This window comes from Ornithorhynchus anatinus, chromosome 6 (assembly GCF_004115215.2).
Source record: "Ornithorhynchus anatinus isolate Pmale09 chromosome 6, mOrnAna1.pri.v4, whole genome shotgun sequence".
In the NCBI taxonomy this organism is placed as follows: Eukaryota; Metazoa; Chordata; class Mammalia; order Monotremata; family Ornithorhynchidae; genus Ornithorhynchus; species Ornithorhynchus anatinus.
The window spans coordinates 19,334,541-19,347,303 of NC_041733.1; the positions used below are offsets into that span (position 1 = coordinate 19,334,541).

The 12,763-nt window shown below is 43.1% G+C and overlaps 1 protein-coding gene across 4 annotated transcripts in view; it reads left to right on the plus strand.

Moving 5' to 3' along the window:
• Positions 1 to 12,763, plus strand: part of TEX28 (testis expressed 28) — a 52,169-nt gene that overhangs the window by 23,193 nt on the left and 16,213 nt on the right. The window contains exons 1-2 of one of the 4 annotated variants that reach the window (XM_007669662.4): positions 206 to 265; positions 4,733 to 4,807. Coding sequence is in view for 1 of the 4 variants with exons in the window: in XM_007669661.4 (XP_007667851.2) it covers positions 9,520 to 9,969 (450 nt within the window). In the remaining 3 variants the exon portion in view is untranslated. Of the gene's footprint in view, positions 1 to 205; positions 266 to 4,732; positions 4,808 to 9,343; positions 10,027 to 12,763 lie in introns of those variants that run through there. The other 3 variants (XM_029067363.2, XM_007669661.4, XM_007669663.4) reach the window with 3 other exon arrangements.

Sequence of the window (12,763 nt, forward strand, 5' to 3'; positions counted from 1 at the left end):
CCGCTCGCTTAACGCCGGCTCCCCCCGCCCCCTCGAGGAAATGACCTCACCGGTCTCGCGCTCAGGGGGCGCCAGGCAGCGCGCGCGTGCGCGCGCGGGAAGAGCCACGCGACCTGAAGGGCGCCTCCCCTCAGGGAGAGGCCCAGGGGAAAACCGACCCCCCCCCCCTTTAGAATATACATATTTTACTATCATATCATATATTAACAAACACCATAATGCGCCATGGTCCTCGGTAAGGACTTGCAGTGTTCCAGGCACTGTGGTAAGCGCTGGAGTAGCAGGTTGGACCCAGTCCCACGTGCCACATGGGGGCCAAACTGGTTAAGACACCATCTGCCCTGAGGGGACACGGTTCACTGAGGCTTTAATAATGTTGGTATTTGTTAAGCGCTTACTATGTGCAGAGCACTGTTCTAAGCGCTGGGGGAGATCCAGGGTCATCAGGTGGTCCCACGTGAGGCTCACAGTCTTCATCCCCATTTAACAGATGGGGTCACTTAGGCACAGAGAAGTGACTTGCCCACAGTCACACAGATGACAAGGGGCGGAGCCGGGATTCGAACCCATGACCTCTTGACTCCCAAGCCTGGGCTCTTTCCACTGAGCTATGCTGCTTTGAAGACACAGGGTCATCAGGTGGTCCCCTGTGAGGCTCACAGTCTTCACCCCCATTTTCCAGACGAGGTCACTGAAGCCCAGAGAAGTGAAGTGACTGGCCCACAGACCCACAGCTGACAAGGGGCAGAGCAGGGATTCGAATCCATGACCTCTGACTCCCAAGCCTGGGCTCTTGGCACTGAGCCACGCTTTAGAGTGAGGGGCAGATGTGGTTTTGGTTGAATGAGGAGCTGCAGGGACTAGTAGAAAGAGCTCAGGACTGAGGGTCAGGAGACCTAGGCCCTAAAACCTGCTCAGGCATCTGCTTGTTGGGTCACCCTGGGCGAGTCACGCAACTTCTCTTTGCCTCATTTTTTTTCATCTGTAAAATAATAATAATAATGGTGTCGGTATTTGTTGATTGTTTTGGAGTGCTTATTATGCATTATTACTCATCATGAGGGACAGGGACTGTGTCCAACCTGATTTACTTGTATCTATTATTATTTTATTGTTGGTATTTGGTAAGAGCTTACTATGTACAGAGCACTGTTCTAAGCGCCGGGGTAGATACAGGGTCATCAGGTTGTCCCACGTGAGGCTCACTGTCTTCGTCCCCATTGTACAGATGAGGTCACTGAGGCGCAGAGAAGTTAAGTGACTTGCCCACAGTCACACAGCTGACAAGTGGCAGAGCCGGGATTCAAACCCATGACCTCTGACTCCTAAGCCCAGGCTCTTTCCACTGAGCCTCACTACTTCTCTGCAGTGCGGGGATTCGATACCTGTCCTCCCTTTCACTTCATGCTGGGTCGGACAGGGATCGGGTCCAACCTGATAATAAGGGCTTAACAAATACCATAATTATTATTATTATGGCTTGGCACAACGCTTGGCATATAGTGTTTAATAAACACCACAATTATTATATGGTAACTGCTGCTCTTGCTGTGCTTTGCTTCACTGGGCTGGGTTTTCCAGAGCTTGTGGAAATTCCCCGATCAGAAAGTGGGTGAATTATCACAGAATTGTTTAGGCAAATTGAGCAACTCTAACCTGAATTCTGGCCTCAAACCCCCCCAACCCTTAGAGACAACCCATTTATAGGGTCAGTAATGAGTTACCTGGACTCCAAAAGAAAGAATAGATTGGTTAAACTTTCATGGTTTATCTGAAAATGGACTGTTGTGGGAAAGAATGGACCCTCACTATTGTAAAGCTATTGTTACATTGTTTTAAGGAGATTATTGTAGCCGTTGAGTGGATTGTTAATGGCACTAGGAGGTCTAGCTTTTTCACAAATGTATACAGAATTTCCAAATTGCTTATATGGTTTTATATTGTCTTTGTAACTCCATCAGACTCTCAATCAGTGATATCTATTGAGTGCTTACTATGTGCAGAGCACTGTAGTGTACATAAATATGAGTTTGAATCAATTTGAATCGATTGGGAAGTACAGAATCGATCTGTCCTGTTTTTGTAAATTATTCAGATTAAGAAGATATTTATGTATTAAACTGTATTAAACTCAGAAAGACCTGAATTAAAACTTCCTATCAGTAATGACATTTAGGAAATGTGGGTTTTTTCCCTAGGATGAAAGCTCATATTTGTACAGCTTCTCATTGGGAATGAGGGTATTTATGATGGTTGAAGTATACATTGGAAATCTAGAAGTCAACAGGGCAAATATGAACACAAGTGGTTCAGAGGTTTTGACCTCTTGAATTATGCAACTATGTACTCAATTGAGAGAAAACAATAGAATGAAAAGACACAATCCTTGTCCTCAATCCTTGTCCTCTACAGTGTAGACATATTTAAATAATTTGCAGATTGGAGAACGGGGAGGGTGTATGTATAAAATAAAAGCCTCATTGGTTGTATTGCGGTAAGACCTGAGCAAAAATCTAGAAGCCTGGGGTGGGAAGTGGAAAATTTGCCTTCCACCTCTGCCTCTGCTGGCTGTTGTCAGTCACGCCTGCTTCTTAACCCAGGCAGCCAATTTTTGAGGTGGTAATTCCCTCAGCTTTGCTTGGTTGGCACTCTCCATAAGGAATCCATTTGCGAACTGTGCCCGTGGTATGATTAGAATGGCAGCTGCTGGCAGGCAGTTCTGGGTATGCACAGTAGCAGGAGTGAGGGGTGTGAATTCTGAAACAGTTATATGGATTAAGTGCCTGTTGAAAGATTCATCTGTATCTTGTCTGGTTTTAGTTCAGTCCCATACTTGTCATTTTGCCCGCAGCTATTCCTTCCAGTCCTTTCCAGGTTCATTATGTATATAGGCTGGGATAATATTAAAGAAATGAGCAAATCTCTCTTCTTAAAGGTACAGAAGGATTTTCTGGATTTAGATGAGGAATACAAATTCAGTTTTGACACCAAATGTTCATATTTATTTAGAGGCGCTGTTTCAACCTCAGCTGCAAAATGTAGTGTTAGAAAATAGGCACCTGAATTCTTCGGTATCTATGATATAAAAACATCTTCCAGTCAGATCAAGTTGAGGTATTCTTCACTACTCTATACTGCTCTCCTCCAAGAGTTTATTGAATGTGATATGGTGACCACATTCATCAGATTGCCAATGCTAAATTATTTCACAGGCATCTTAATCTAAATTATGGCACATTCATACCATACTAAAGTCTTGAATTTCTCTGGCAGAGGCAGTGTCACTTCTGCACCACACTGACTTGCTCCCTCTATCCATCTCCCCTCCCAGTCCCACACCACTTGCATGCATATCTGTAATTTTATTAATTTATATTTATGTCCATCTCTCTCTCTAGACAGTAAACTCATTGTGGGCAGGGAATATGTCTGTTATATTGTCATATTGAACTCTCCCAAGTGCTTGGGACAGTGCTCTGCACATAGTAAGCAATCAAATGTGAATTTCTGAAAATTAGGATTTTTAGTTTATAAATTAAGTACCTTACTTGCCTGCAATCAGATTTCTTATAAACCAAGGCAGATTATTTTTAGGACCTAGGCTTGTTTGTGAGCCTGCCTTTAAGTACCTTTTTCGATAGTAGCCACAGAAGCTCCTGACCATTGGCTCAGGCAAGTCACTTTACTTCTTGGTGCCTCAGTTACTTCATCTGTAAAATGGGGATTAAGACTGAGCCTGATATGGAACAGGGACTGTGTCCCACCCAGTTTGCTTGTATCCCCACCCTTAGCACTTAGTTCAGTGCCTGGCACAAAGTAAGCACTTAACAAATACCACAAATATTATTAGAATCCAGGTCCTTTGGCCCAAGGCCTGTGCTCTTTTCACTAGTTTAAGCTGCTTCTCCAGGCCATGCTGCTTCTCCTCTCAAGTCGATCTATTCACTTTGCCTTATTCTTGCCTCTCTCGTGGCCAACATCATACTACTATCCTCCTTTCTGCCTCACATCCGAAAGACCTCTGCTTTTCCCATCTTCAAGGCCTAACATCTCCTCCAGGAGGCCTTCCCTGATCAATCTCTCATTTCCCCCACTCTATTTCCCTCCTACTGCCTCTTTGCAGTTTGGCTTAGTGAAAAGAGCCCTGGCTTGGGAGTCAGAGGTCATGAGTTCTAATCCCGGCTCCGCCACTTGTCAGCTGTGTGACTTTGGGCAAGTCACTTCACTTCTCTGTGCCTCAGTTACTTCATCAGTAAAATGGGGATTAAGACTGTGAGCCTCATGTGAGACAACCTGATTAACTTGTATCTACCCCAGCACTTAGAACAGTTAGTAAGCGCTTAATAAATACCATCATTATTATTATTATTATTATCACCTAAGCAGTCAGTTGGGAATGCACATCCCCTCTAACTCCCTTAGCATCTGTATATATTTATATTCTATTCCTCCATTTTTGTTTACCCCTACCTCTAATTTATCTTAATATCTGTCATCCCTGTTAGGTTGTAAGGTCTTTGAGGGCAGGGATCATGTCTACTTACCCTATTGTACTCTCCCAGTGCTTAGTACAATGCTCCACACTAAGGAACTCATTAAACACTGTTGATTGAATGACTGATTAATTAGTTTTATTCTAATTTAATAACGCTAATTTGGTTGTCACTTTCTTTTGACTGAAGTACATTTTGAAGATATTCTATTGATATTGTTAATATGTGCATTTCTACAGCTTCCATTTAGAGGAATCCTCCAGGGCTTTTCAAACTGACGGTCTTTCCAGCTTCCGTTCTCTACTGAAATACAGGTAAGATTTGGAGTCTATTTAATAACTGCCTACAACACTCTAAGCATGGAGAAGTGAAGGGAGTTGAAAGGAAAAAAACCGTTAGGATGGCAGTGAGGCAAAAGCAATTTACTGGAATTATATAGACTGTAAGGGATAAAACTTTTTTCCATCTTGACTTACCTAGTTTATCAGCAGCCTCAGTCTGTACCTACTGGAACAGCTTATTGTGCCACTTGCACATTTTGCTGAAGCCACTTAATTCTTTATGGTATTTGTTAAGCACTTGGTATGTGCCAGACACTGTAATAAGCTCTGGGGTAGATACAAGATAATTGGGTTGAACACATCCCTGTCCCACATAGGGCGCACAGTCTTAATTGCCATTTTACAGATGAGGTAACTGAGGCACAGAGTAATTAAGTGACTTGTCCAAGGTCACAGCAGACAAGTGGCAGAGCTGGGATTAGAACCCAGGACCTCTGACTCCCAGGCCCTTGGTCTTTCCACTAGGCAGTGCTAACTATCCAAGAGACAGGCTATGTAGTCCTGACTCCAGCACTTAGAATCACAGAATTAGAGAATACATCCTGGGTAAAGGGAAAACAGAATCTCAGATCCCGAAAAACCTATAACTGATTTTTCTGATTTTCCCAGTGTGTGTCCTTCCAGATCTGAACTACCATTTTCTCAGCCCAACAGTGCTGTTCCACCACTCAATTTGAAATAGGCACTCTTGATCACAGATGACTTAATAATGATGTTATTTTCATTAAGCACTCACTAGTTATCAGTCCTTGATACTGGGGTCGATGCAAAATAATCATATCAGACAAGGGCCTCCCAGTCTAAGAGGGGAAGAGACTCGGCATTTCACCTCCATTTCCCGGAAGAGGAAATTAAGGCACAGAGGCCGAGCGATTTGCAGGTCACACAAGAATCCGGTGGCAGAACTAGGATTAAAACCTGGGAGTCTTCATTCTGAGGCCCATGCTCATTACTCTTGCCCACTGCCTCCCACCATATCCTTTTCCACTTGCAATGCTTCTGGTAATCAATTCTACCTAAATATTGACTGACAAGAGTGAAGGGGGGCCTGCTTAACCTACTCCTTTAGGTCAAGACACAGGGTGATCTGTTAGCGTTATCTTAATTTTAAAAGGTGGCCATGGGGAGAACTGGGAGCATCTTTTTCTTTCCTGTATTCTCCCTGAGTAACTAGCCATTAAAGGCCTACTAAACTTCTAGCGCATACGACAGGCAGGGAAGAAAAAGGCCAAATTTAGCAGAATGAAACATGGAGGCAAAGGTCAGATATTAATGCTGATTTTAAAATAATTTATGAGTGAGTCAGGTTTATCTTTTACTGAGCTTTAACTATGGTGAAGATATTAGGTGCTGGTCGTTCATTCATATCTGTCTATTTCCCTTTTTGTGCAAGGTAAGCATCTAACCTTTTTCCATCATTCAGCAGGGAGGACTTTCTGCCTTAAGCTTTGCCCTCAGCTAACTCAATCAAGTAATTAATCAATAGTATTTATTCCTTTCGCTTCCCTAGGAGGTTGAATATCTATATGACAGGTAACCTAAGAGCACTAGATTGTAAGTTCTGGAGGGCAGGGGTCATGTCTACCAACTTTACTGGCAGAGATTGTCTGTTATACTGTTGTATTGTACTCTCCCAAGCACTTAGTACAGTACTCTGCACACAGTAAGCGCTCAATAAATACTATTGTCTGAACGACTACTCTTCCAATCACTTCTGCACTCAGTAAACACTCAATAAAAAATTTATTTTTTCATCCTTCTTGACACCCATGCCCATTGCCCTTGCTAGTTGTTCCAGATATTTAACTCCCTCCGAGCCTGGGCTTCAGAGTCAGAGGTCATGGGTTTGACTCCCGGCTCTGCCACTTGTCAGCTGTGTGACTGTGGGCAAGTCACTTCACTTCTCTGTGCCTCAGTTACCTCATCTGTAAAATGGGGATTAACTGTGAGCCTCACAAGGGACAACCTGATGACCCTGTATCTACCCCAGCGCTTAGAACAGTGCTCTCCACATAGTAAGCACTTAACAAATACCAACATTATTATTATTATTATTACCCCCCCCACATCCCCCATCTCTTGCTCCTAATGACCCAGCCACTTATTTTATCAAGAAAATTAAAAGCATCAGGCATGATCTCCTAAAAAATCTCCAGTCCCTGCCTCCTCCTGCCCCTTCTTCAACTCTCCCGTCTTTCTCAGCATTATCTCAAGAGGAGGTCTCTTGCATTCTCTCAAAATCCAGCCCCTCCATCTGCACATAGGGCTCACAGTCTTAATCTATATTTTACAAATGAAGTAACTGGGGCACAGAGAAGTGAAGTCACTTGCCTAAAGTCCCACAGCAGACAGTTGCCTAAGCGTCCCTTTTTATGCCTGTCTACAGCCCTGTTGCCTGCCACATGGGCATTTGTTAAACTGCCCAGGCATAGCCAAATTGCCATCTCTGACCCAAGAGACACAAGAGTTGGAAATTATTTTCAAGTTGTCTCTGATCCCATTAAATATTAAAATTTCTGGGACTTTAGGTAGAAGGCTTTGAATAGTAATGAATTCCCTCCACTTGTCCTCAGATAACTGGAAAATACTCAGCTTGCTTCACTACATCATGCTGACACTTGCCAAATTGTTTTCCTGTGAACGGAGAATGTCAGGGAGCTAATATCCTCTGCTGTTCTACAGTCAAGAGTCTCTACTTAGTTAGGTCTCCCTACCTTCCCCAGTACACCCACACAAACAAATGCTAAGACGTTTGCATGTGACTTCCCAAAAGCTTTCACATACTTTTACGGAGCTTTCCTGCCCATTAATTTAGACACATAAATTCCTTCCTTCTTCATGCACACTGATTTATAGCATCATAACCAGGGGTGGAACTTCTGCCCAAGTAACTCTCATAAGAGAACTTGCATAGACTGGAGAATCTTTGGTTTGCCACAGCCCAGCCTGGCGGCTCGAATAGAATCAGAACCACCGAGTCCCATTTGCATTAAAATCCAAGTGGAATTGGAAGTGGGCCCAGGTTGCACTTCCCTAGGGAGTTACTGCCCATGGGTGTCACGTTTGTGTGTGTGTATGTTCAGAGATCACCCCTACTGCTGGAAACTGACCCAGTTCACAATGGTGCCAGCCACGGGGAGTGCTCCACCTTGCTCAGAATTGGGGGAATGGAAGTCCAGATACGAGGCTATTGGATTTGGGACCCATGGGTTGAGCCCCAAAGTTCAGGGCTTGCTCTCTCTATCCACGTGAGGAAGTCCACAAATAAAGATTGCCCCAACTTATTATTTTTGCCCCCTGCTCTTCAAATGTGCTTCAGGCTCCAGTCTTGACCTAGGTTGTAAAACTTGAAAGCATCCCTGCCCCCCTGGGCAGCAGTGGGTGGGGAACAAGTCTACCAACTCTGTTATATCATACCCTCCCAAGTGTTTAGTAGAGTACTCTGCACACAATAAGCACTCTGTAAATGCCACTGAGACTGAGGACTCAGTGGAAAAGTAAGCCCATACTGTTGTTCTGTTCAAGTTTTGAGCCTTGACAGTAAAAACCTGTTCCAGGAGCCCTCAAGTGGAATCACTTAAACAGTGCATCAGGCAGCCAGCCTATCATTCATTCATTTATTCAATTGTATTTATTGAGCACTTACTGTGTACAAAGCACTGTATCGAGAGCTTGGGAGAGTACAATATAACAGACAGACACATTCCTGCCTACAACGAGCTCATAGTCTATCTATGGATTATCCAGAACATCTCACATTCTTATTTACCTGAAAAGGAAAATTTGTCCATGTCAAAATTCATGCCCTTCCTAGCCCAAGCAGGTGAACTGCACCCATTTTACCAATTTTTCCAGACATTTAGTTGTCCTTTGTGCTCAGAGAAGATATCATTAATACCGACTCTGCCACTTGTCTGCCGTGTGACCTTGGGCAAGTCACTGAAGCAGCGTGGTTCAGTGGAAAGAGCCCGGGCTTAGGAGTCAGAGGTCATGGGTTCAAATCCCGGCTCTGCCACTTGTCAGCTGTGTGACTGTGGGCAAGTCACTTAACTTCTCTGGGCCTCAGTTCCCTCATCTGTAAAATGGGGATGAAGACTGTGACCCTCACGTGGAACAACCTGATGACCCTGTATCTACCCCAGCGTTTAGAACAGTGCTCTGCACATAGTAAGCACTGAACAAATACCAACTTTTTTTTGACCTTTCCTATGCCTCAGTTACCTCATCTTTAAAATGGATATTAAGACTATGATTATCTTATATCTACCACAGTGGTTAGTTCAATGCTTGGCACACAGTAAGTGCTTAATGACTTCCATAAAAAAAATAACTCCAACAACAGAGCCTGGAAGGGTTTGAAAGGGTATGAAAGAAAAATCCTAGATTATTTATAAGGTGGAAAGAAAAGAAGCCAGAAACAAAAGCCTTTGGAAGGAAACCAGCGAGATGATGTCACGCATTCTCTTGTAATATTAATGAGTGATGTCACAAAGCTACTGCAGTGAAACAGGGTTTCCTCCTTGATGCTAAGGACTGGACTCTCTAGCAGATGTCCAGGCAGACTGAGAAGAAAACCACTTGGCGTGCAGTGAAGATGAATTCTCTCTAGGCCCTAAAGGCAATCTGTAGGATGCCAGGAAGGCCTTTTCCCTCTGGCCAGCTGGTAGCCACCAGTCTCTCCGGTGATGCTCATCAGAACTGTGAAATCGGCCCAACCGCCTTCTGAATCTTTTAATGCTACCCCGGAGGAGGTGACCGGAGGGATCCGCTTTTGGCAAACAGAGCGTCAAAAGGCTACTTGCATACCTCTTGAGTGGACTGCCTCTTCCAGAGGGAGTTTATACCCAATCAACAGCTGCAAGCTGGGGCACGGGAAGAAGACCTCAGCACACCCTCCGCACCAGCCCAAGAAGTCAGGCCAGCGATCGAATGGTGCCACCTTGCATTCTTTCATCTCCGTCTCTGTGCAGCCCCGAAGGAAACAGAGTTGGCTCATCCGCATAGAACAGTTTCCACCAGCTACGCAGCATGGAAAGTCTGAGAAGTCCCATCTGGTGTTTCCAGCAGAGCAAGGTTCTCTCAAGGAAGTAAGAGCTGGGCCACGTTGGCTTCCAGCTCCAGGGGGCATCCGCCAGGTGTGTCGTTTATCTTCTCTGATGGTCAATCCATTCACTGTGTGAGCCACTCACTAGGTGAGAAGCAGCCTGGCCTAGTGGACAGAACACGGGCCTGGGAGGCAGAAGGACCTGAGTTCTAATCCCAGCTCCCCCAGTTGTCTGCTGTGTGACTTTGGACTAGTCGCTTCACTTCTCTGTGCCTCAGTTACCTCATCTGTAAAATGGGGATTATGACTTTGAGGCCCCATGTGAGACAGGGACCGTGTCCAATCTGATTATCTTGTATCTACCCCAGCGCTTAGTACAGTGTATGGCATATAGTAAGCATTTTATAAATACCACTACTTTTGTTATTTGATCTGTCAAGTGTCAAGTAACTCGTGCTTCTCAAGGTCTGTTTTTCTGCTTTTTGCTGTCTCTGCCAGTACTCCCTGTCATTGATTCAATCATATTTATTGAGCGCTTACTGTGTGCAGAGCACTGTACTATAGCACGTGGGAAAGTATAATACAACAATAAACGGTGACATTCCCTGCCCACAACAAGCTCACAATCTAGAGTGATAATAGCTGTGGTATTTGTTAAGCGCTTACTATATGCTAGACACTATACTAAGTGCTGGGGTGGAGACAAGGAAATCATATTGGACACAGTCCCTGTCCCACCTAGAGCTCTGAGTCCCACGCTAGAGCTTACCGCAGCCCCTACCTTGCTATTTAGTCACTGTAAAAGTCTTTGCTATACGATTTCTGAAACCAATTCCACACTGGCAAATTTTTTATCCTATGCCAAGACAATATCTGCCATAATTAATGGAAAATCATGGAAGTGCCACACCCATTTTTCTTCAAAATTATTTCAGTTTCTGTAAGGAATAACCTTTCACACAAAAGAAACCCCATGTAAAGACAAGAGACAGAATTTCTTTCTGTCTCTCAGCATGTCTTGGAGAGATCTAGATGTGTATATTACCGGTCTCCATCTGGACCGCTTGAGTACTATTCCTCTTCTGGTTTTGCATCCATCTGTTGAGACGCTGGCCTCCTTGTTGCTATATCATTAATTTAGAGTTGGTGCTCTTTTATGGCCTAGTGGAAAGAACATGGGCCTGGGAGTCGGAGGACCTGGGTTCTAATCTTGGCTCCACCACTTGTTTACTGAGGGACTTTGGGCAAGTCACTTAACTTCTCTGTGCCTGTTACCTTATCTGTAAAATGGGGATTAAAACTGTGTGGGACAGGGACTTGTCCGACTTGATGATTTTTTAATCTACCACAGCACTTAACAAATACCATTTAAAAAATAAACAAAAAAAAAGAAAACCTCAAAATCTTTCTGATGATCTTCCTCCCAACATCACCACACATGTTAATTTTTTAGTGAAGATTTACTGAGCCAGTTGTGGAGAGGATTTCTCTACGGAGATAACAATATGCCCAAGGTCTTCTTCGGACCATTCCATGGATGGTATTTATGGAGCACTTATTGTGTGCAGAGCACCATACTAAGCGCTTGAGAGAATACAATATAATGGAGTTGGTAGACATGTTCCCTGCCCAGAAGGAGTTCACAGTCTCGGGGAGGAGCTCACACCTAGTTCTTAGGAAATATTTTAATTGCAATCACTTCTAAACTGCTTTGATCTATTTTTATACCATCGGTCAACAATTTTCCAGTTGACTCTAATGTTTTATTCTCTCTAGCTATAAGGTTTAGTTTTATTCAGTTCTATGCTCTGTTTCTCTATTTTAGTCATTGTCTGTTCTATCCACCTCTCATTTCTCTAGCAATATACACAAATCAATACATCATTCACGTACACTTTTGTGCCTTCCATCTTTTATGGTACCCTTACAACCATGGTATTTTTTCAAAGAGTGGATCGAAGGTGCATGCAAGTTTATTAGGTTCTTTTAATGGTATTGGTCAGACTCTCAAAAATGCATCTGAAAGAGGAAAATATCAGGTCCTTGCTGTTGGATCAAAATGTAATCTCTTACTAGAACTAGAAAATGTTCTCTTTTAATAGAGTTGTTCAGTTCTCTGGGGATCCAATAATAATCTAAATAATTTATCTTTTTTCTTCTAAGAGTACCAAATGAATGTTTTATTCCCAAATTCTGTCCAAGGTATTTGTTGTCCTCGCATATTTAATCTTTTAGGTTCCTCTTTTAATTTTCCCTTTAAAAGTAATAGCTTATTGTTTTGTATGGGTAATACCAGGATTACAATTTACTTAAGCTCTAAATTACAACTAGTACCTACCTGCATAAACCTTCAACTCTTTCTCGATACATTCAAAATTTTCCTTTCTTTCTATACAACTTTAATTAATCTAAATACTAAATCTGTCATCTGCCAATTGCCCTATCATCCCCATTTATGATGATAAATTGTATAATTTCCTTCTAATGCTTAAATTGCTCTGATATTTAAGTATCCATCGTTGAAATATTATTTCTCTTGTACGATCTGAGCATTACCTCTCAGTATTCATAACCTACATCATATTTAATTTGGCAACCTATGTCTCACAAAAATCACTTCAGCTCTATTTAGCATCAGCCTTAATTATATTTCTCATCATCATGTCTGCCTTTAGGAATCATCTGTGGGTCTTCTTGTCCACTGTAAGTTGTTCAAATGGGTCAAGGTCATTTTTAATTGATTGCACACACTGTTGCTTTTGGGTTCCTGAAAGCTAGTGCAAAATAATCATATTAATTGCATCAGAAATGTCCTTTTTCAAATTCAGGAGAGCTTCTCCAGATGTGGTTGATGCCTCCCACCATCTTTTTTGCAAGTTAATGTA